General features: G+C 25.8%; 5 protein-coding genes and 1 non-coding gene across 7 annotated transcripts; 1 reads left to right on the forward strand and 5 right to left on the reverse strand.

The window, feature by feature from the left end:
* Positions 1–1294: 1294 nt before the first annotated feature.
* LOC122856472 (gustatory receptor for sugar taste 64f-like) lies at positions 1295–3035 on the forward strand (the record flags this gene model as incomplete). Its single annotated transcript, XM_044158143.1, has 8 exons — positions 1295–1440; positions 1511–1629; positions 1711–1905; positions 1973–2082; positions 2154–2479; positions 2553–2715; positions 2784–2873; positions 2934–3035. Coding segments are annotated over 8 exons (1251 nt in total), but the record flags the coding sequence as incomplete, so codon positions are not given.
* A 573-nt stretch (positions 3036–3608) lies between these two features.
* Positions 3609–6135, reverse strand: LOC122856473 (gustatory receptor for sugar taste 64e-like). The gene is made up of 9 exons (XM_044158144.1): positions 5750–6135; positions 5447–5678; positions 5110–5245; positions 4706–4917; positions 4531–4622; positions 4250–4470; positions 4013–4178; positions 3747–3836; positions 3609–3674 (listed from the first exon to the last, which is right to left on the reverse strand). The coding sequence occupies exons 1-9, from the start codon at positions 5939–5941 to the stop codon at positions 3609–3611; spliced, it is 1407 nt and encodes a 468-aa protein (XP_044014079.1). The 5' UTR covers positions 5942–6135.
* Positions 6136–9157: 3022 nt separating this feature from the next.
* LOC122856474 lies at positions 9158–20337 on the reverse strand. Its single transcript, XM_044158145.1, has 11 exons — positions 20021–20337; positions 19326–19967; positions 19227–19283; positions 19068–19157; positions 10566–10668; positions 10431–10466; positions 10189–10324; positions 9912–10105; positions 9757–9848; positions 9443–9666; positions 9158–9371 (listed from the first exon to the last, which is right to left on the reverse strand). The coding sequence occupies exons 1-11, from the start codon at positions 20309–20311 to the stop codon at positions 9158–9160; spliced, it is 2079 nt and encodes a 692-aa protein (XP_044014080.1). The 5' UTR covers positions 20312–20337.
* Positions 13424–13495, reverse strand: Trnac-gca. The gene has a single exon. It is a non-coding gene; the product is annotated as a tRNA-Cys (tRNA).
* Positions 20317–21182, reverse strand: LOC122857809 (28S ribosomal protein S14, mitochondrial). Its single transcript, XM_044160204.1, has 3 exons — positions 21061–21182; positions 20747–20920; positions 20317–20678 (listed from the first exon to the last, which is right to left on the reverse strand). The coding sequence occupies exons 1-3, from the start codon at positions 21127–21129 to the stop codon at positions 20490–20492; spliced, it is 432 nt and encodes a 143-aa protein (XP_044016139.1). The 5' UTR covers positions 21130–21182; the 3' UTR covers positions 20317–20489.
* A 651-nt stretch (positions 21183–21833) lies between these two features.
* Positions 21834–24773, reverse strand: LOC122857783 (elongation factor 1-alpha). Of its 2 annotated transcripts, none has more exons than XM_044160155.1 (5): positions 24691–24773; positions 24098–24274; positions 23196–23804; positions 22705–22980; positions 21834–22459 (listed from the first exon to the last, which is right to left on the reverse strand). In XM_044160155.1, exons 2-5 carry the CDS (start codon positions 24239–24241, stop codon positions 22103–22105), a joined length of 1386 nt encoding a protein of 461 aa, XP_044016090.1. In that variant the 5' UTR covers positions 24242–24274; positions 24691–24773; the 3' UTR covers positions 21834–22102. The 2 variants fall into 2 exon arrangements, with proteins under 2 accessions (XP_044016090.1, XP_044016091.1); XM_044160156.1 differs by having other exon boundaries at positions 24621–24718.
* Positions 24774–24839: the final 66 nt, after the last annotated feature.

The raw sequence follows: 24839 nt of genomic DNA on the forward strand, positions 1-24839 counted from the left end.
CAAAGCTCTACAAACTTTTGTGTTATTATAATTAATTGATTATTTTATAATAATGATATCAAATTGTCGGGTTTATTTTAAGAATAACAAGCAAGTTCATAAATAAATATTTAAATTGTTTTTTTAAAAAATAAAAATGCTTATTGATAGAAAAATAAATAAAAAATATTCGATTTATATTTTAATGGATTTGACAATTTGTTTGAGTTGCATTTATAATGTCAAACTGTCAACTTTGATATGATGGTCCTTTTAAAATAACAAACTACTTGAATTTACTTTTTTTTTTTATTGCAAATTAAAATTCATTTTTATTCAGTGGACTTGGATCGGTCTTTCTGATTCTATTCTTGTGTGTTTTATTTTTTTTTTTTTCCTCTATTGATACTGGATTTTGTGAAAAATTATTCGCAGAAATAGCAAAATCATTAGTGATTTTGGGATAGCTTATAAAGTGTTTTTTTTTTTTTTTTTAAATGTATTAATAAAACGAGATTTTTGACGTACAAACAAGGGGTTATTTACTAATGAAATTAAGGGGCTACTTGGTAAGTCGACTCCAAAATGACACAAAAATCAGGAGAATTCTTTGAAAAAAAAAAAATTACCATATAATAATTAAATATATTTTTATAAATAAATATTTTTTTTTTTTTTTGTTTTTAAAGATTAATTATCAAATTTTATTACAAAAATAAATTTTATTAATTCAACATGTCTTTATGAATTTCAAAATAAATTAAATTTTTATCTGCTTGATCTTGAAAAAAAAAATTTCGTTGATGCTATATTTCATTAAAACTTTGAATAATTAAAAATAAAATAATAAAATAATATTAACAATATTAATAACTTTTAAGATATTAAAGGTATTCTTTGTTCAATTTAGTTAATTAATTTTCTCTTTTTGATATACTTATTATATAATTTGTATTTTCGTTTTTTCTTTTTTGTATATTTTTTTGTATATATATACAGTGCTTTAAAAGGTCTATTTGGCCTGAAGCAATATTTGAATAAATAAAAATAAGTTGTCATTTCAATTGATCCTATACAAGTAGAATCGAATTATCAATTTTTATTTTTCTTCACGAAATCATAATTTGTTTTTACTTTTATTTTTACGATTGATTTTCTCTGCAAAAATTATACGTAACGTCAAAAATCAAGTTTTTTATATACATAATTATAATTTAAAAAATGTTTATTACTTAAAATTTAATTGGTCAATAAAAATGATATATATTTTAGGGTGTTTTTGAGACGAAATAAAAATTTTATCTTGAAAAAAATAAATTCACGTAAAATGATAAATACAGGAGGATTGGTACAGACTACAGACAGTCTTCATCTGGCTCTCAAACCAATCATAATTTTTGCACAATTTTTTGCTGTCTTTCCAGTTGATGGAATTGCATCACCAGACACCTCACAACTCAAGTATTTATATACAATTTTAAAAAATTATTTATCATTTTCTAATAATAATTTTTATATTTTTTTTTTTTAGATTTACATGGAAGAGTTTTAAAATTTTTTATTTTTTAGTATCAATGTCGATTGCATTATTTTTAACATGCAGTAGTTTTATAAGAGTTGTATCAACTGAATTCCATTCAACAAAAATGAGTAAATATATATTTTTATTTTCCAAATTTTCTATTGACTTTTTTTTTCAATGAATAAATTTCGATTATTATTAATTTTTAGCTACTCTTGTTTTTTCTGGTACTTCTTGTTTGACAAGTTTACTATTTTTACGTCTTGCAAAAAATTGGCCAAATTTTTCAGCAGCATGGGAAAAAGTTGAACGTGAAATTGCCATAAGACATCGTTGTCCAAAAAAAATGAGCTTAGTTAAAAGATTCAAATTAATAAGTGGAATTATTTTGAGTCTTGCATTTCGTAAGTAAATAAAATTCATTTTAATCATAATTTATTATAATAATATTATTGTTAATTTAAAAAATAGTTGAACATGCATTGTCACTCGTCTCTGGCTATTTGAGTGCAAAAGAGTGTGCGATTCTTCGAGGTGACTCTGATATTCTTGGTGTTTATTTTAAAACCCAATTTCCGCAGGTAATTTGTAAAATATAAAATATAATTTAAAATTAAATAACATTATTAAATTTATAATTTTTTCTATCTAGGTATTTAATAAAACGAGTTACTCATTGTGGAAAGGTGTTGTTGTACAAAGTAGCAATGTATTGAGCACATTTTCTTGGAATTTTATGGATTTATTTTTAATATTATTGAGTGCAGCATTGACATTTCATTTTGGCCAATTGAATGATCGTTTAAATTCCGTAAAAGACAAAACAATGCCTGAATGGTGGTGGTGTGAAGCAAGATGTGATTATAATCGTCTTGCATGTTTAACACGACGTGTTGATGCTGATATTTCTGGAATTGTATTACTTTCATTTGGTACTAATTTGTATTTTATTTGCATACAACTTATGAATTCATTTGAGTAAGTGTATGATTAATTTAAACTATTAAAATATTATATTAATTAATAATTAATAATACCTTATATATTACAGTCGAATGCCAAATGTTACAAGAACAGTTTATTTTTGTTTTTCATTTGGATTTTTAATTGCACGAACAGCAACAGTTTCACTATCAGCAGCTTCGGTACATGATGAATCATTGCTACCAGCTCCAGTGCTTTACAGTGTCTCAGCATCAAGTTACTCAACAGAGGTTTTATTATTTTTTATCATTTAAAAAATTATATACATTCTAATAATTTACATCTTTTGAATTAATAGATTATTCGATTTTTGACACAAGTTACAACTGACAATATTGGCTTAACTGGAATGAAGTTTTTTCAAATTTCACGAGGTTTAGTTTTAACAGTAAGTAATGTAAACAAATTTAGAACTTATATAATTATCTTTAATTTATTTTAAAATTAGGTTGCAGGTACAATAGTCACTTATGAACTGGTCATTGTTCAATTCAACAGTGTACAACAAGTGAATCCTTCAAATTTAATGAATGCTTGTGAGGTGAAGTAACAACAACTCAATCAGAGATGCATCAAATAATTTCAATTGTTTTTTTTTTTTTTTAATTTAATTGCTAATAATATTTATTTATAAAATTAAGGGCATTTTATGGCTTAAAAACTATACACAAATATATTTTTTTAAAACAAATAAATTAAAAATATATATCTTCTCTTCTTCTACACAAGAATGTATCTTCACTTGTTCTTCTTCTTCACAAGAATATACAGCAGCAATTTTTATCTTTTTTTTTCAAGTGAATGTTTTTGAAATTAATAATTGTATATAAAGACATTTTTTTTTCTTTGCCGACAGGAACTCGAGATGAAAAATTAAATTATTTATAAAAAAAAATCAAGAAGATCATCTTTCATCAAAAAAACATCAGTGAATAAAATTTAAAAAAAAGAAAAAATGTATTGTTTCAATTAAAAGTATCATTAATGTTAAAATTTTGTTTCAGTGTTTTATTAAATTCAATCAATCAATTATGAAAAATAACGTACAATAATTTATCAATCAATTTATCGATACAAATATATGTGCACATGTGTAATTTAATTATTAAAAATCAAACAAAATCTAAGATTTCATTGATGCATTAAATTGTAATAATACAACTTCATATGTCACGATTGCTCCGGCAACCTAAAACAAATATAAAATATAAATATATCATTATTTTAAAATTAAAAATTGAAATTATTAATGATAACTCACAGCAAGCATAAAATTTCTTGTTATAGAAAAAAATTTCATTCCCGTGAGAGCGATTTCATCGGTTGATAATTGATGTTGTAATCGTTCAGTCTAAAAATAATAATTTGTATTATTAATAATTAATATTATTACAATTTATTGAAAGAAAAATATATAGAATAATAATAAACATTTTAAATAAAATTTTATGTTCTATTTTTCATGCTATATTTGTTTTTCTTTATATATAATAAAAATTAAGTAGTAAAATCAGTATATAGTCAGACCTCGATATTATAACTCGATGCAGGACAATTAAATATTGCTGGTAATACCATTCTACTTTGATCATAAATTCTGGCAGCTGATAATGTTACTGCAACTGTTCTACCAACCAGAAAAATAAATGATCCAAAAAGATATAAAATATCAAAAGCTGTTTTTTCATTTGATCTAAAGTAACAAGTATTAAGTATTAAAATACAGCGTATAAATTTTAATTATTATATATTTTTTTAACTTACGATAATCCATTAAGCAATTGCAAACAAATAAAATAGAGATTATTAAAAAATGATAAAACTATAACTGGTGCAAGAACACTGTCGACTTCTTTAACAAGTGAACTTAACATTGCATATTTTTCACGTAAATCAAGCCAGTTAAAATCAAATTTTTTGTTTTCAATTGACGACAGTACATTTTTGTTCAAATATTTATATCTTTCAGCAATTCCAGTTGAAACCTAATTTAAATAAAAATCATTATTTATAAGTGATGCAAAAAATCAAAGAAAAAAGCTTACCAATATCAAAAAGAGATCAGTAAAATTCCAAATAAATGTTGCAAATTTACTGGCAATGAAACAAACTATTCCCAAGCCCAAACTATAATCAACTATAATTATAAAAAATATATAATTATTTAATTGAATAGTTTTATTGAATTTTTTATTAAATAAAAAATAAAATTTTGTTTACTACTACTGATAATAAATCCATGTGATTTAACTGTGTAAGCTTCGATATATCTTTCAAAGGTCATATTTGAACTTGATGATTGACCATCAATTTGAGTGCAGTTAACGATCAAACTCATGATATGTTCAATGATTGCAAAAAACAGCACAATAAATGTTATTATTGTGAACTTTCGACGAAGTGGTGGACAAGTACTGTTATTTTCTTTGTAACTGCAAATTATTATTTGAAAAAAAACAAATAATATTAATTATTCAGTGGTACAGTCACGATATTGATGATATATATAATATAGTAGGAGAAAAAAATAAAATAACAACAGATTTATATCAAATGAAAAATCAAAAACAAGATTTTTTTTTTTTAATGTTAAATTAAACATAAATATATTTTTTTATTTTTACCTATCCAATTGTTGCTCCATTAGTCTCCATTCTTGCTGAAGCTTGGTCCATTTTGGTGACAAAAAATAAAATATAACTGCACCAATAAAACTGTCGCTGTAAAAAACAGCACCAGCAGTTGCAGCACTTATACCTTCTATTTAAAAAAAAAAAATAATAAATAAGTAGATTAAAAATATAATCTAAAAAAATTTAATTTATTAAAAATTAATTTATCAAGATAAAAATCAAAGAAAAAAAATTTTTTTTTTCCTCTACAATAGGGGATCTATAATTTTAATTATTATTTTGTAAAATATAACAATAATTTTTATAAATTCTATTTAAAAAAACTTACCCTGAAGACTTAAAACACTTGATTGCAATACTGTCATCATATGAACAATTGAAATGAATGAAAATATTCCCAAAATAACACACACTGCAATAGCGTAATAACTTTTAAATGATCTCATTTTGAATGATAGCATTGATGGTGATGGACTTCGTGAGCCATAAATTGGAAATATACCAAAAATATTTGCAATTTCAATAATTGGTCCAATAGCTTTATGAAAATATTCAAAATCCTGTAAATAATTTTCAATTTTTAATGATAATTATTATTAATAAATAATAATAAATAATATATATAACTTACATCAATTGTTGGTTTTTTTTTAATTGTCTTTATATCACTATTACGTGAAATTGTGTCAAGTAACATTGAACGTGATATTAAATGCAAAGGAAAATCAGGTTCATGATTATCCTCGTCCATCATCATTTCTGGCCATATTTTACTTCTTAACTTTTTATCAAATCGAGGACTTTTGCTGATTTGTAATAGCATTTTTTTAAATAAATTTCAAACTATTAGTATTAAAATATTGTGAAACAAATTTCTTAAAAACTTTTTCGCTAATGTGCTTTGGCTATTTATTTAAACTCTAAAAAAAAATTAAAAATAACAAATGAAATTAAAAATAGTTGATTATAATCTGATGAGTCTTCATACACTACTGTACATATTTTTGATATTACAATGACAAACTGTACTTGCGCCATAAAGTCATGCGTGTCTGATGTGATAATATCAGGACAAACTGATCTTTGTTGTTTGTTTTTTTACAAATTATATTATGTAAAAGTGATGGAATAAAAGTAAATTTAAATCTGATGTAGGAAATAATTTTTTTATTGATTTTTTAATACTGTTAATTATTTATTAGATTTTTGTATAAACAGTTATTTAAAAACAATTTGCATAAATATATATCCACTTGATTTTCTAAAATTTTTTTCTTTTTTCTATACGACAAAAAAAAATTATGCTTTTCCTGAAGAATGAAATTGCAATAGTACAACTTCATATGTTGCAATTGCTCCAGCAATCTGTTTAAATGAAAAAAAAAAAAACATGAATTATTTATCGTAAAAAAAAAATATTTCTATTTGAAAAAACAACTTACAGCAAGCATGAAATTTCTCGTTATAGAAAAAAATTTCATTCCTGTGAGAGCAACATCATCAGTTGCCAATAAATGAATTAATCTATCAGTCTTGAAAAAAAAAAAAATAAAAAAATTATAATAACATATATGTTATTTAAATTAGAATGTGGCTAATTTCACGTTTTTTTTTAATTCAAAAAATAAATTCATTCAAAATTTTTTTTTAATTCTTCAGCAAAAAATAAGCAATACATGTATTAACTTCGGAAAACTATCTCCAGAAGTCTCAATTACGTAAAAACCCGGAGAAAGTCCGGAGAAAATCTGGAGAAAGTACGGAGAGATTATTTCTACCAGGGTTGTCATAGATACCAAGGCATATACAACTAAAAACAATAAAAATTCTGAATTAAGTGATGAAACGCTTAAATTTGAATGTAAAGATTGTACATTAAACGGACATGAATCTAAGAGATCTAAATTTTGTAAATTAAATCGAATAAATGTAAATCCTTTATCATTACCAGGACCGGTACCAATTTCATTATTAAACACAAATAATAACAATATCAATAACGATGCTGATGATGATAATAATCACAAAAAAAAAACTAAAAGAAAAACAGTTAAAGAAAAAATGATTTATAAATATTTTAATAATACAAATTCTCCGGATTTTTTTTCAACAAAATTCTTCTTTTATTTTTCGTATATAAACTCTTATTTCTGATTTTTTTATTGATTTTCCCATATTTTTTTTTTTTTTATGATTTTTTTGAGCAAAAATTCCGGAGATATTATGAAAATAGTACGGAGATTACTCCGTAAATATCTCCGGAAGTCGCAATTGCGTAGAAATCCGGGGAAATCTGGAGAAATTTTTTCTAGCAGGATACAGCAATAGCTTTAATATAGTTTGAATATTTATTAAGACATAAAAATTGCTAAGTATGTTTTAAATAAAATCATTGATTCAAATAATAAACTGAATTTTTAAAATTATACAATGTATTTAAAAAAATATGTAAAAACGCAGAAAAAAAAATTAGATAAAATGAAAGATAAAAATTCATCAAGAGATAAATAATATACTGAATTATAATAAATGATTGAAAAAATTTTTATTGTCGTATAAATAATTAAAAAAACCATATAATCCAACAAAGGAGCCGTCTGACAGCAAAATTGTTTTTGGAAAATTCATATTATTTAAAAAAATGGATGTTAGTTTGTTTTCTTTGGCTAGATCATTTACAAATAATATATTTGATTATAATAGTCTATTAAAAAAATTTTTATTGTCATATGAATAATTAAAAAAACTTGATGATCCAACTAATAAGCTGGCAGACAGCTAAATTTTTTTTGGAAAATTCATATTATCCAAAAAAATGGATGTTAGTTGGTTTTTTTTGGCTAGATCAAAAATTGAATCAATTCTTCAAGAATTTAAAATATTAAATAAAAATTTAACCTTTGAATTTGATGCAACCCAAAAATCAAATGTTATGAAATACGCAATAGCACAATATGAAGTTAATTTAGAAAATAATGTATTTGATGATTTAAAACATGTAATTGAAATATTTGATAAAAAATATCATCATTATGTCGCTGTAGATACAATTATTATTATTACAATTATAATTAAGTCAGTATATTACTTACTAGCACTATTTAATGACAATATAACAATTAAAACGGTTATTGCTGCTGATGAGTTGACTAGAAATCGTACAAATGGTATCATTTTACACATACAAATATCTGTATTACGACAAGCTTTTATGCCAATATTTAAATCTCAATGGCTGGTTGTTGCTACTTAAAGCATAGATTAAATAAATAAACAAAGAAAAGAAACTATGAACAATTGAACTTCAATTTATTTATGCTTCTCAATTTCCTAAGAATAAGAAAAAAAAAATCCGGGCAGCCATTGCAAAATTTAAATTTTTTTAAACAATCAAAAATTATTATAAAATCGTAATATAATAAACGGAAAAATACTCAAAAATTGAATTAAAAAAAAAAAACAATTTAATTTGTTTAAATGGAGTTAAAATATGATAATTAGGAAATTTTTTTGATAAAAATAATCAACAAACACTGGTGAAAATTTTTCTCCGTGATTACTCCGAATTTCTCCGCGATTACTCCGAATTTCTTCCACATTGACCCCTGCGGAGAAATAAGTGGAGAACTTTGGCGTAGAAAAATAACTCCAATAACTTTTACCACACTTTCTTCGAAAAAAAGATAGTGTGGAGAAATGTGGAGAAAAATATTAATGACTCGGAGAAATTTTTCCGAGTTTTCTCCAAACAGACAAACGTGGAGAAATAATAACAAAAATATGTTTAAAGTGTAAATTTTAATAATACGGAATAGATATAGTATTATTTCTATAGTTTTTTTTTTTTTTAATATAAGAAATTTTTGAGCAAATTATTAGCTTAGCAATTTCATAAATTTTTGAGATACGAATAAATAAAGTGTGAAGAACACGGTCCTACGTGCCACTTGAATATATATATATATATATATATATAGATATACACTCTCATGAGAGACAGTGTACTGCTATATTATTTGAATTTGAAAAACACGTGGAATTAGCCATGTATAACAATAAAAATAAATTCCATAAAACTTTTTGATACTTCAATCGTAAAATACGATGTTGGAGATGAATAAATTGCAGTCAATGAATTTTTACATTGCTCTGGTATTCTTGATGCAAATAGTGTTACACAACAAATTCTACAAACCAAAAATCCAAATGATGCAAAATAATAAATCTTCTCCAAAGCATCATTACGTTTTATTCTGTATAATATAAAATTATTTGTTATTATATATTAATGTTTTTTTTTTTTTTAAATATAAAGCCAAGTTACCTGAGTCCATTAAATAATTGAAGACAAATGAAATATAAATTATTAGTAAATGATAAAAGTACCAGAGGTGATATGACATCGTCTGTTTGTATCACGAGATTTCTCAATAATGTATATTTTTTTCTAAATTTAATCCAATTAACTGTATATGCTTTATTGGATGTCACTAATTTTATAACATTTTCATTAAGACTTTTGTATTTTTCTGCAAGACCAATTGAGACCTGAAAAAATTTAATAAATATTATTTTTTTTCCAGCAAAAAAAATATATTTAATTTTTTATAAACAAATAATAATAAAATTTAGACTTACCAATATGATAAATACATCTGCAAAATTCCAAGCAAATGTTGTAATAATATTATTAATATTTAAACAAATACCCACTGTAAAACAAATGCTTACTGAAAAAAAAAAAAATTATACAAATTAATTTCTTTTTGTTGTAAAGTAATTAAAAATCTTACAACTTTCCAGTATTATTGTTTCAGAATTCCAGGCAAGAATAAAATCTCTTCCGAGTATTCTAAAATGTTCAACTATGGTAGTTTTAGATACCTTAACACAAAACCACAAAATGTGTTCAACAATTGCTAAAAACATGACAGTCAAAGATATTGTTGATAATTTCCATTTGAGTCGAGTTTTAACTCCATCAAAACTACAATGACATAAATGATAAATAATTTATATAATAATTATTGTCAATAACAAATTAGTATATTTTTTAATTATTCAACTAACTTGTCTAGTTGTTTTTCCATTGTATTCCAATTTTGTTGAAGTATTATCCACTTTGGTGATAGCCAGTAAAAAAATAAAATACAACACAATCCATTTGTATAAAATATTGCAAATGTAATTTGTGTTGATAGTACATCTGTTGATATAAATTTATTATATTGATTTAAATATTTATATCAAAATACATTTACTAGATTATTATGGATACAAGTGTTAATTTATTTTTTTGTATTTTAACTCACCAGTTAAATTTTCAGGTATTATTGTCAAGGTTCTAACTATACGAATAATTGCAGTACATATTCTAATGCTTATTAGAATAGCAATAATAATAACATGAAAACTTCTTAATGATAAATAATTAAATGTCATTTTACCTGGATTTTTATAAAGCACATTTGATACAGGAAGTATACCGAATACTTGTGCAATAACGAGAATTGGTTGAATTGATTTGTAAAAAGATTCATCATCAGAATTCTAAATAAAGTATAAAATAATTATATACAAGTTTTTTTTTCTCGCATTAATTATTACTTATTACAAAATATTTATTAAATGCAAAACTTACATTTTGATTGTGATAAAATAATTTATTACGGTGTGATATTTGACTGTTGATAGAAATACTCATCAATGGTTTTGGTGATATAATTATTTCACGATAATTATTAAATGTTATATTTTTTTTAACATTATTATCATACTTTCCTCTTTTACCATTATTCGTAATCATTTTTGACTGAATCAATGTAGCAAGCGTGACTGAATAATATCATAAATATATTTTAGATGTAATGTCAAGGCAATTTATGATTAATATCTAATTTTACTTGCGTGTTTGATTAATATCTATAATTTTACTTGATAAAAATTACATTAAAAATGACATTTATTATTTGTTGATAATAAACGCATTAAAGCAGCTTTTACTTTTCATTGAAATTAATTGAAGTTAAAATTTTTTTCTATCAAGCAGCTGACAAATAGAAAAATTGTATAAGAGGGGGTAAAGCATTAATTTGACTTCAGATAGAGCTATATTTTTAACGTAATTAACCATTTGATGGACTAACGAACACGTTAAATTATTCAAAAATGAATAAATAGTTTTAAAAAAAGGCTAAACTAGAAAAAAAAAAAACAAAAAATAACAGGGGGCACCCGGATTTGAACCAGGGACCCACTGGACTGCAGCCAATATTACTATTTATACACTATCAATTTGGAGTGTTTGCAGTAAATTACGTGAATTAACTGGTGTTGATAGAAATGGAAAATCAATATTTGGAAATATTGAAATTGTCAAGGTAAAAAATGATCAAACTAGTTTTATTTTTAGATTTATTTTTTAACATTAATTTTAATTTAATTAATTTAGGCACTTTCAAATTATATCGTTGTTATGATTGATATTATCATGACATTATTAACAATAAAAAAATATACAAAAATTTATAATATGATACAAAGTTATGATGAAATAATAAATTCAATGGGTTACATAAATAATGAAAAAAAAACTGGTATTTTGGTGTGGTTGATAATATCATTAAATATTGTAATTTGGCTGGCAATTAATCAAGCTGGAATGAATGCATTTGATCAATCATTTGTTGATAATTTGATTTATATGATTATCTATGTTGGTTCATCAGTATCAGTTACGAAATTTAGTCTAATTGCTTGGGTTTTGAGTACAAGATTTGCTCATTTAAATTTCATTGCTAATGAAAATATTATTGATGGTCTTTGATACTTTGGCTTGGTAATTTGACATTACACATTGTCAGTGATCTTTATTTTCTCAGTGATGGAATACTTGAAGTAAATATATCATATTCACTTATGAGTTGTCTTTTAGCCTGGTTATCAACATTTATTTGGCAAATTATTTTACTCAATTGGGCATGTCACACTGCATCGTATGAGGTCAATTTAAATTTTAAATTTTCGCTTTCAAATATTTATTAATTTGTTTTCTTTTTCAAGTAGGCTAATTCTATTGGATATACTCTTTTTAAATCCAAACATCGATATAATAAATCAATGGTACATATATTTATTAGTAGTAATGTATATTTTTTAAAAGTAGTAATTGATATTTTTTAATTTTAGAATGTTAAGCACTATTTGCATATGATTACTCGTAAATTGGATTTTACAGCTTCTGGATGTTTTGTTGTTAATTTATCACTACTGAGCATAGTAAATATATATAATTAATTTTTTTTTTCTCAATAATTATTAATTGATTTTTATAAATTACAGATTGCTGGTATTTTATGCACTTATTTGTGATTTTATTGCAGTTTGTTGATTTATAAATAAATAATAAGTTTTGGAATTTGAAATAAAAATTGTTTTTTTTTTTCTAAGTAAAAAATTATTGTAAATTTTATTATTGATTAAATAATAAATGTATTGTACTAGTTATCAGTTTAGTATGATGATTTAATAATTAAAAATATTGTGAAATAAAAAAAAAAAAAAAAACAAAAAATAAACGACCTCTGTTCTGCAAATTAATTTGCACTCCATCGGGTGGACGAAGCACCGTCAGGATGACACGTTAAGCTCGTAGATTGGACATCAGCGGTCAACGTGTCAGGGTAGCTGGTCAAGCTATGTGTGTACTGGCATTGTCTTAACCCCGTGAGAGGTCAGACGAATAAAACAAAAAATAATAGAGTTAAAATTAATTAATACTAAAGTGATGAAATAAAAAACATATTAATGAAAAAAATAAACGAAAACAAGAAAATAAAGTTGGAAAAAAAAGACAATGAAAAATTAATTAATCTATCTGCAAATGATGAAAATAAAGTTTTTTTTTTATTATTTTTTTTGTATTTTTAATTTGGACCCAGTAATTATTGGTTTAATCAGTTATCTAATAAAGGTTTTATTCTTATTATTATTAATTAATTAATGCGACGAAGAGTGGGGGAAAGGGTACTAGACTAATTATGGATGCGATCTTGAATGACTAACTGTTGGTTGAATTTATTTAAAATAATTTCTTTTCGTATAATAAAGTTAAAATTTTTTTTCCTCAAGTAGCTGATAAATAGAAGAATAGCAAGAAGGGGTCGAGCATCTATTTGACGTCAGATAAAGCTATTCTTAACGTAATTAACCATTTAATGGACTAATTAACACGTCATAATTATCTAAAAATGAGTCAATAGTATTAAAAAAATGCGCAACTTGAAAAAAAATAACAAAAAAAAACAGGGGGCAGGCGGATTTGAACCACCGGCCTATCGGACTGCAGCCGATTGCTCTGCCACTGAGCTATACCCCCTTCTTGTTAGTAGTCTAACGATGAGCTACTTGAGGAAAAAGAATTTTAACTTTATTATACCGAAAAGGAATATTTTAAATAAGTTCAATCAACAGCTGCAATCAGATAACAATTCAGTATCATGCATCCATAATTACTTTAGTACCTTCTCCCCTGACCTCTCTCACCACCCCCCTCATTATTTAATTAATAATAATAATGATTATAAAACCTTTTATTACCCTGGTTAAACCAAATTACTGAGTCGAAATCAAAAATACAAAAAAAAAGTATGATAAAAAAAAATGAGAGATTTACCTAGGTCCAAAAGATTATCAGGATGATTACCCTCTCCCCCAATCCTTCTATATTAATTTTAAATCAAACTGTTGATGATTTCAGTGATTTAAATCTGATTTAAAAAATATTAACACATTGCTGATTTCAATGATCCTTAAGGATTATTTTTCAATTACAAATACATGCAAATTTTTTTAAAAATTTAATGATAATCAAAAAAATTGGAGTGCAGTTTGTGATTTAATGATTTTATTTATTACATCGTGATTTAGGGTGATTAACGATTGATTCAAAAATTTTGGACTCTATGATTTCTGTTACAAAAATTCCATCACAAAAAAAATTCCCCAAAAAAAATCACGACATTTAATCATTGGTGGTAGATCATCAAGAATACCAAAACAATGTAAAAACTCATTGACTGTAATTTATTCGTCTCCAACATTGTATTTTACAATTGAAGTATAAAAAAGTTGTATAAAAAAGTGTATAATTTATTTTTATTATTATATACTTATACTAAATTAAATAACATAAATTTTATTTTTTTTTTTTCAAGACTGCGATAGAATAATTAATTTATTGGCAACTGTTGATGTTGCTCTCACAGGAACGAAATTTTTTTCTATAACAAGAAATTTCATGCTTGCTGTAAGTTTTTTTTTCAGATAGAAAGATTTTTTTTTACGATAAATAATTCATGTTTTTTTTTTTTCATTTAAACAGATTGCTGGAGCATTTGCAACATATGATTGATAATACAATATGGATAAAGAAATACTTGATAAAAAAAAAAAAAATTAAAAGATCCCTGGTGAAAATGATTTCTCCGATTTTCTCCGATATTCTTCCGTTTCCTTCCGATATTTTTCCGTTTTTCTCCGCATTACTCCGATTTTCTCCGTATTGCTTCGATTTTCTATACGAACTTCTCCGATTTACTCCGCTTTACTTCGATTTTTTCCGCATATTGTTGCATAAAAATTTCGAAGAAAAATCGGAGTAAAACATAAAATCATTTTTTCCGATTATCTCCGACTTGTTCCGATATTCTTTCCGAAATACTTGTTGCATCGTATAAACCTGGTCCAATCATTACTGGTTTTGTTAAATTGTTGATATTCCTCTACCTCAAAAAACAGTACGAAATCAATGAAAACTATATATCCCCAATTTATTATTATTATTTAATATTTTCCTTCACACTTTATCCAGGCTTAGGACTGGCAGCATATAAAAATTTATTAATTGCTAGCCTGTTTAAAAATATATTTATTTATATTTTTTTTTTTTTTTTATGTATTACAAGTGTCTTATTGGCTATTGAACAGTATAAAAGGGTCATATTATCTAATTTTGTCGAAATGTATATTTATAGAAAAGTAATCGTTTTTTTTTACGATTAACATATACTGTCATCATCGCTCTCTGCCTTAGGTATAATACATTTTATTATATAATTTTTAACGTTAGATGGTATATGTTTTGATCTTAAAATAGCAGCAATACATATATTTCTTGCTGCATTTATATCTCGATTCCAAGTCTTTCTACAGGCTTTATTATTACATCAAATAGGTAACGATGAGGAGACTTACTTTTTATACATTTTTCGTAACATACGCTACATAATGCTGTTGTATATTATATTCATTGGTATATATAATATCAAATAATTTTTTATAATTTTTATCATTACAAAGATTTCTCAGAGATTGTTCAATACTACTTAAACCAACTCTAATATATACTGTTATTAATGGACTTGCTTTCATATTATGACCAAATATAATGACACTTTTTTTTTTCATATTATTATCATTATATGATGGTTTTATAATTTTAATATTGATTGTTTTTTTTCTAAGTCTTTTTTTCTTTAATTTTTTTACTTGATTATTATTATTATTATTATTATCTTTTGATAAATTGTTCAATTGCTTTTTTTCTTTTTTTTCCCTTTGTTTTCTAATTGCATTTGCTCTACTATTTCTTCTTTGATTTTGTCGTTTTTTAATAGCCCTGGTGAAAATATTTCTCCGCGATTTCTCCTGAATTTCTCCGCGATTACTCCGAATTTCTCCGCATTTACTCCGAATTTGTCCGTGATTACTCCGAATTTCTCCCAAATTGACCCATGCGGAGAAATGAGTGGAGAAAGGTATCAAAATTTTTTTCCGAATTTTCTCCGAATCGACTTGGGTGGAGAAACGTTCGGAAATATTTTTCCACGATGAGAATACGCGGAGAAACATGTGAAAAAAAAAATTTACCGCGGAGAAATTTTTAAAGAATTTTCTCCGAATCGATTTGGGCGGAGAAACGTGTGAAAAAAAAAAAATTATCACAGAGAAATTCTTCCGAAATCAACGACGAGGAGAAATTTTTCCACTTATTTTCCCACATTCATCAATTTGATGAAACGATCACGGGAGTTGTGTAGACCAAGTACCTCAGGTATATCAACTTTTTTGAAAAAAAGTGTCTTCGAATTTTCATTTTTTTCAAAAAAAATAATAAACATCATTATGCTTTGCGTTATGTAACAATTAATAATTAGTCATACTTTTTTTGAATAATTGAAAATTGAAAAAGTTGGAAAAAAATTGAACAAATGGTGGAGAAAGTTGGAGAAAGGGTGGAGAGATTCGTCCGCCATTTCTCCAACCGTGTGAAAAAATAATTTTGCTGCTGAGAAATTTTTTCTAAAATCAACGACGAGGAGAAAATTTTTCCACTCATTTCTCCGCGTGGGTCAATTTGGGAGAAATTCGGAGTAATCGCGGAGAAATTCAGAGTAACCGCGGAGAAATTCGGAGTAATAACGGAGAAATTCGGAAAAATTCGAAGAAATATTTTCACCAGGGAGCCTTTAATTTTTTTTCATTATCAGCTTTTTGAGCTTCAATAGCAGCCTCTTTATTGCCATTAGTTTAAATAAATACAACTTTTCTTTTCTTAAATCTTTTTTCATTTGCCTTGTACGTTGTCTTTTTTTAAGCTGCAGTTTTTCACTATCATTATTATGATTATTATTATTCCTATTATCATCCCTTGATGTATTATTTAATTCATTCGCTTTTCTTTTTTTTTCAATTCTTCTTTCTTATTTTCGTTTATTTTTTTCATGAATTTGTATTTTATTTTCTTGTCTACGTTTACGCCGAGCTTGTTTTAATTTTAATTTATATTCGTCACTATTATATTCAATATATTTACGTTTTTGATGATTAGTATTCAATTCATTATTTAGCAAGTAGTTTGCAAGTTTTGAATTGGTAATTTTTATATTTATTTGTCCATCCCAATTTAAACGATTAACTTTTTTTCGTAAACAAATTGATTTACCCATTTTATATAATTTAAGTCGATATTTTGTTATTTCAATATAATTACTCGGTTTATCAAGTTGAAAAATTGGATTTTTTGTTGTTTGTTTTTTTAATTCATTTTTATATCCATCAATATATTTTTTTGTCCATTTTTGTCTTTTATATTTTCTTGGAATATAATGAGTTAAATGATAATACGTTGCACTACTAATTTTAAATCTTTGTTGTTTATTTTTATCAAAAAAATTTTCTAATGAATTCATTTTAATTCCTCCAAATATTTCACGTACACCAGGATCTACAGCAGGATGAGCATGCAGTCTGATAAGCCGGTGGTTCAAATCCACCTGCCCCCTGTTTTTTTTTGTTATTTTTTTTCAAGTTGAGCATTTTTTTAATACTATTTACTCATTTTTAAATAATTATAACGTGATAATTAGTCCATCAAATGGTTAATTACCCTGGTAGAAATAATCTCTCCGGATTTCTCCGGACTTACTCCGGATTTTCTACGTAATTGAGACTTCCGGAGATATTTACGTAGTAATCTCCAGACTATTTCTATAATATCTCCGGATTTTTTCCGGAATTTTGACTTAAAAAAATAAACACAAAAAAATGGAAAAATTAATAAGAAAAAGTAGAAATAGGAGTTTACATATGAAAAAATAAAAAAGAAATTTTTTCTGAAAAAATCCGGAGAAAATCCGGAGAAAACCCGAAAAAACTCCGGAATAATATCTTCGGAAGTCTCAATTGCGTAGAAAATCCGGAGAAATCCGGAGAAAATCCGGAGAAATCCGGAGAAAATCCGGAGAGATTATTTCTACCAGGGTACCCTAAGAATAGCGTAATCTGAAGTCAAATTAACGCTTTACCCCTTCTTACTATTCTTCTATCAACTATTTGATGGAAAAAAAATTTAACTATATTATACGAAAAGAAATTACTTATTTCAAATAAATTCAACTAACAGTTAGTCATTCAAGATCATATGCATCCATAATTATTTTAGTACCCCTTCCTCCACCCTCCTTCGCATTAATCAATTAATAATAAGAACAATTAAAACCTTATTACATAACTGGTTAAACCAAATTAATGAGTCCAAATCAAAAATACAAAAAAAAAAAGGATAAAAAAATAAAAGTGCTGGGAGCTATTATTTATTGTATATATAATATCTAATATCTTTTTATAAATTATAATGCTCTATTTCTTTATTTATTTTGTCGATTAATTAATTTTTTTTTTTCATTTATCCTTTTCATTAATGTTTTTTATTTTATCACTAGTATCAATTAATTTTAACTCTATTATTTTTTGTTTTATTACTCAAGCATCCCCCCACCCCCAAGTAGGGTGAAAACTGTTTTACGCGAACTTCTTTTTATCACCGCTATGTGGTGACCTACATAATGTCGCAATTTATTTCTCGCATGTGGTCATGTAGGACTTTCGATCTATATATACAAGTTTCAATTATTCCGATATGTGCACTGACTGTATGGTAGATACGCAAGTATATGATACACGTCCGACCTCTCACGAGGTTTGACAAGGTCAGTGCACATATAAGCCTGACCAGCTTTCTGACACGTAGACCGCTGATGTCCAATCTACGAGATCAACGTTGTCATCCTGACGGTGCTTCGTCCACCCGATGGAGTACATTAATTTGTAGGACAAAATAGGTCACCATTATTTTTTGGTTTTTTTTTTTTTTTATTTTACAATATTTAAAATGATTATATCATTACACTAAACTAATAACTAGATAAATTTCAATACATTTATTATTTAAAAAATGTAAAATATTATTATCAAAATTTATTATTTATTTATAAATCAACAAACTGCAATAAAATCACCAAATAAGTGCATAAAATACCAGCAATCTGTAATTTATAAAAATCAATTTATAATAATTATTGAAAAAAAAAAATTAATTATATATTTACTATGCTCAGTAGTGATAAATTAACAACAAAACATCCAGCAGCTGTAAAATCCAATTTACGAGTAATCATATGCAGATAATGCTTAACATTCTAAAATTAAAAAATATCAATTACTAAATTAATTGAAAAATATACATTACTACTAATAAATATATATACCATTGATTTATTACATCGATGTTTGGATTTAAAAAGAGTATATCCAATAGAATTAGCCTATTTGAAAAAGAAAACAAATTAATAAATATTCAAAAGCGAAAATTTAAAATTTAAATTGACCTCATGAGATGCAGTGTGGCATGCCCAATTGAGTAAAATAATTTGCCAAATAAATGTTGATAACCAGGCTAAAAGACAACTCATAAGTGAATATGATATATTTACTTCAAGTATTCCATCACTGAGAAAATAAAGATCACTGACAATGTGTAATGTCAAATTACCAAGCCAAAGTATCAAAGACCATGAATAAATAAATTCCAATTGTTCACCAGAAGTCATCAAAACATCATAAAGCCGTTCAATAAAAATTCCATCAATAATATTTTCATTAGCAATGAAATTTAAATGAGCAAATCTTGTACTCAAAACCCAAGCAATTAGACTAAATTTCGTAACAGATACTGATGAACCAACATAGATAATCATATAAATCAAATTATCAACAAATGATTGATCAAATGCATTCATTCCAGCTTGATTAATTGCCAGCCAAATTACAATATTAAATGATATTATCAACCACACCAAAATACCAGTTTTTTTTTCATTATTTATGTAACCCATTGAATTTATTATTTCATCATAACTTTGTATCATATTATATATTTTTGTAAATTTTTTTATTGTTAATAATGTCATGATAATATCAATCATAACAACGATATAATTTGAAAGTGCCTAAATTAATTAAAATTAAATTAATTTTAAAAAATAAATCAACTAGTTTGATCATTTTTTACCTTGACAATTTCAATATTTCCAAATATTGATTTTCCATTTCTATCAACACCAGTTAATTTACTGCAAACACTCCAAATTGATAGTGTATAAATAATAATAAATAAAAATGTATAAATCATATTTTTATATGATAATACTAATTTATTTCTATCATTAAATTCATATGGTGAAATTCCAAATGAACGAAAAATAATAACAAGTGGATGAATTGATTTGTACAAAGTTGATTCATGTCCACTTGATTTTGGTAAATTTTTTCTATCATAATTTCTTGAATACATTTTGGTTTTTGTTTTTTTTTTTTTTATTTTTGATAACACGTGTTGTATTTACAATAAAAATATCAACTGACTTTATTGTTTTTATTTTCAATAGAAAAACAACATACAAGGGTAAATTTTTATCATATCATCTTGCGTGTTATGATATGAAAAACAAAAATTAAACTATTGAAATTAATCACCACATGGCACGTTGAATACCAGCTAATCTTCCATTATAATCAACCATATTACGAAACATAAATCTTGATAATCTAAATCTTCTGAGATTTCCTCGAGGACGTGATGTCATGACACATCTACCAGTATGTTGCATTTGTGATGTTGTACGTGGTATATGATCCTGCATATGTTTTTCAGCAAGTTCCTGATGAACAATCAATATTACATTAATATTTACATTTGTTTTTTTAACATTTAAAATCAATAACTTACTCGAAGTTCAATTGGCAATACATCATTCTTTTTCATTGCCATAATACGAACACGTAATTGAGCATAATCTTTAGCTGCTTGTCTTCTTCTATGATCTCTCAACATCTTGGCATCAACATATTTATTTGGATTATAATTTGATGGAATGTTATTATGGCATCTAACCGGTTGAATCTGTAAATAATTTTTTTTTTTTTTGAGGTTATAACAACTTGTTTTGTAATTTACACTATTATTAATTATTTAAAAAATATTGTTTATTTATGCATTATAATAATTAATTAATTAGAGTTATTTTTATTGTATTTAATTACATTTATTGGTACTGAAAGTCGAGTAAAAACACGGCTTAATTGAGAAACCATGGAGCCAATGACAGCCATTTTGACCAACTGAGATTAATTTTTTAACATTCCTAGATAAAAATATGAAATTTCCAATGTCAAGAACAGATGCAAGTTTTTTAATAATATACAAATAAAAAATTGTTAAAAACAGGTGGACATAGCTATTAATTACTTGGGGTATTTATGTAAATTTTTCATGGGTCAATCAAGAAATTAAAATTAAAAAGAAAACCATCATCTGCTCAACAAATTATGTAAGAGAAATAGTCACATGTCAAATGATTATAATATTATAAATTTATAAACAAAAATAGCAAAGTCAATCTTCATGGATTAATCAAGGAATTAAAATTGAAAAGAAAACCATTATCTGCTCAACAAATTATGTAAGAAATAGTCAAAAATTGCAAATGGAATAAACAAAGTCAATCATCGAGGTCTGAATTCAATTGATAATTAAACAATAAAAAAGTTATATTAATAAATAAAAACAAACTAATTTTGAGTATCGCAAATATAAATTTTTATTTAAAATTCCATAATAAAAAAAAAAAATTGGAAATAATCGTAAAATTTGCGAAAACAGGTGTTATTAACAATAGCTCATATTATTTAATTATTATTATTGAAGTCTCATTATTTTTTTTTTTTTTTTTAATACAATAAAAAAATTACGTAAGAATTAAGAAATGATTTTGAAAATAAAAAAAAATAATAATTAATAATTAATAATAATATAATTATTGTAGCTTTCAAGTATTTATTAAATTATTTTTTTTTATACAAAAAAAAGTTATTACTATTGTTTTAAAACAAAAAAAAAATTTTCATATTTTTCCTACGAAATTCTTTGCGATGAAAAAAGTGTAGTAAACGTTTTGATCTAAAAAACTGCATTAATTTAAAATTATGAAAATATGTAATTTGTAAAACTGTTGTTGATGAGATAATCAATTGATGATAAATAACTTGTGCTACTGTTTGTTGATAAATTGATAAAATCAACATGTTATTTCTTGGCTTTAGCTTTTTCAGCAGCCTTGGTTGGTTTGCCAGAAGCATCTTTAAAGTTGACTGATTTGATAACACCAACAGCAACTGTTTGACGCATATCACGTACAGCAAAACGTCCCAAAGGTGGGAATTCTTGGAAAGCTTCAACACACATTGGTTTGCTTGGTACCAAGTTAACAATAGCAGCATCACCAGATTTAATGGCTTTTGGACTTTCTTCGGTGGTTTTTCCGGTACGACGGTCACATTTTTCCTTGATTTCAGCGAATTTGCAAGCAATGTGAGCTGTGTGACAATCCAAAACTGGAGTGTATCCATTGCTGATTTGTCCAGGGTGGTTCAAGACAATAACCTATTTTTTAAACAAAAAAAAAAACAATCAATTAATCATCAATATCATAAAATCAACAATATGTATATTTTTTTTTTTCATTAAATTAATTAAAGATCAACACTCAGACGCTTCGATAGTCATTAAATACTCAAATTATTTTCCAATGGAAACCACGAATGAAGATAAAATTTGTCTCATCATAGTGTTAAACTTTTTTTGTTTTTTCAATTACAATTAATTAGTAATTGTCATGATTTAATTACCTGAGCAGTGAAATCAGCAGCTCCTTTTGGTGGGTTAAGTTTGGTGTCACCAGCAACATAACCACGACGTAAGTCTTTGACTGATACGTTCTTAACGTTGAAACCAACATTGTCACCTGGAACGGCTTCAGTGAGTGCTTCGTGATGCATCTCAACTGATTTAACTTCAGTTTGGACTGTTGATGGTGCGAATGTAACAACCATACCTGGTTTCAAAACACCAGTTTCAACACGACCGACTGGAACTGTTCCAATACCACCAATTTTGTAGACATCCTGAAATAAAAAAATGAAAAAAAAAATTAATAAACAATTTATAATTTAATTTATGAGATTACAAATTTTTTTTTTTTTTAAATGAATCAGACGCCTTGAACCGTCATTAAAATAAATTTCCGGTAGAAACCACGAATGAAGTTGTTTGGTTATCATCATGTTAATTAATTTGTATCATGTAAATTAAAATAAAAAAAAATGAATCATCAAATTACCTGAAGTGGAAGACGAAGAGCTTTGTCAGTTGGTCTTGATGGTGGGAGGATAGCATCAAGAGCTTCAATAAGACATTTACCATCAGCTTTGCCTTCTTTACGTTCAACAGACCATCCTTTGAACCATGGCATCTTGGTTGATACCTCGAGCATGTTATCTCCGTGCCATCCAGAAATTGGAACGAATGCAACAGCTGCTGGATTGTAACCAATTTTTTTGATGTATGATGATACTTCTTTTTTAATTTCTTCGAAACGATTTTCGGAGTATGGTGGTTCAGTTGAGTCCATTTTGTTGACACCAACAATAAGTTGTTTAACACCAAGTGTAAATGCAAGAAGTGCATGTTCACGTGTTTGTCCATTTTTGGAGATACCAGCTTCAAATTCACCAGTACCAGCAGCAACAATAAGAACAGCACAATCAGCTTGTGATGTACCAGTAATCATGTTTTTGATGAAATCTCTGTGTCCTGGAGCATCGATGATGGTGACGTAGTATTTTGATGTTTCGAATTTCCATAAGGCAATATCGATGGTGATACCACGTTCACGTTCAGCCTTCAATTTGTCAAGTACCCATGCATACTTGAAGGAACCTTTTCCCATCTAATGAAAAAAAAAAAAGATTCCAATTTTAGTTTTTGCCACGTGTTTATTACATTTTTTTTCAATTAGCATTTTTTCAACTAGTGTTGAAATAATCAGACGCCTTGAACCGTCATTAAAATAAATTTCCGGTAGAAACCACGAATGAAGTTGTTAGCTTATCATCATATTAATTTGAATGAAAAATCAAGAAGAAAAGAGTCATGTAAAATTTAGTTTCATCATGATTCCTTCTTCTACAAAAAAACAAAGCATTTAGCATGTATAATTTTTATATTAAATAATCAACTTACTTCTTGGGCTTCCTTTTCGAATTTTTCAATGGTACGTTTATCAATACCACCACATTTGTAGATCAAATGACCAGTGGTCGTTGATTTACCAGAATCTACGTGTCCAATGACAACGATGTTAATATGAATCTTTTCTTTACCCATGATTTCTTTTTATTTATCAGACTGGTTAAAATACTGCAAAAAAAAAATAATATATCATTAATATTACATTCATTAAAAAATTATAAACTCAATTAATTAATTAATATCATGTTAAATGTGTTTCAAGCAAAAGGTATCCACGTGGCGTCGACGAAATTTCTCGAATATAAAATGGCAGCCATTTTGTAGACACAAAACTTTCGTCGTCTCACCGGTATTACTCCGTTTAATATAATTAATTTAAATAAATGCAACAATTGCAAAAAAAAATAATCCAATATGTAAGAGTAATTAATTAATTTAAAATATTAATTATAAAATAAACTAATCACTATTATTTAATGCACAATACGTAAATATATTTGTAAATTATTAATACCGATGCTTGATGTTACACAGTTAAATTTAGAGATTATATTTGAAATAACTATGGAGCAGCAACCACTCACCTCCAGATGCAACGACAGAAAGAACAAGACCTCGTACAGGATATGGGACATGCGTCTGTGACGAGCCTGCCTCATTTCGGAGTACACGACATCAGCGCCACACCCAAATTAATTTTATAAAATAATTAATATATTTTTTTTTAATAATA

The sequence above is a fragment of the Aphidius gifuensis genome, linkage group LG5 (assembly GCF_014905175.1).
Source record: "Aphidius gifuensis isolate YNYX2018 linkage group LG5, ASM1490517v1, whole genome shotgun sequence".
In the NCBI taxonomy this organism is placed as follows: domain Eukaryota; kingdom Metazoa; phylum Arthropoda; class Insecta; order Hymenoptera; family Braconidae; genus Aphidius; species Aphidius gifuensis.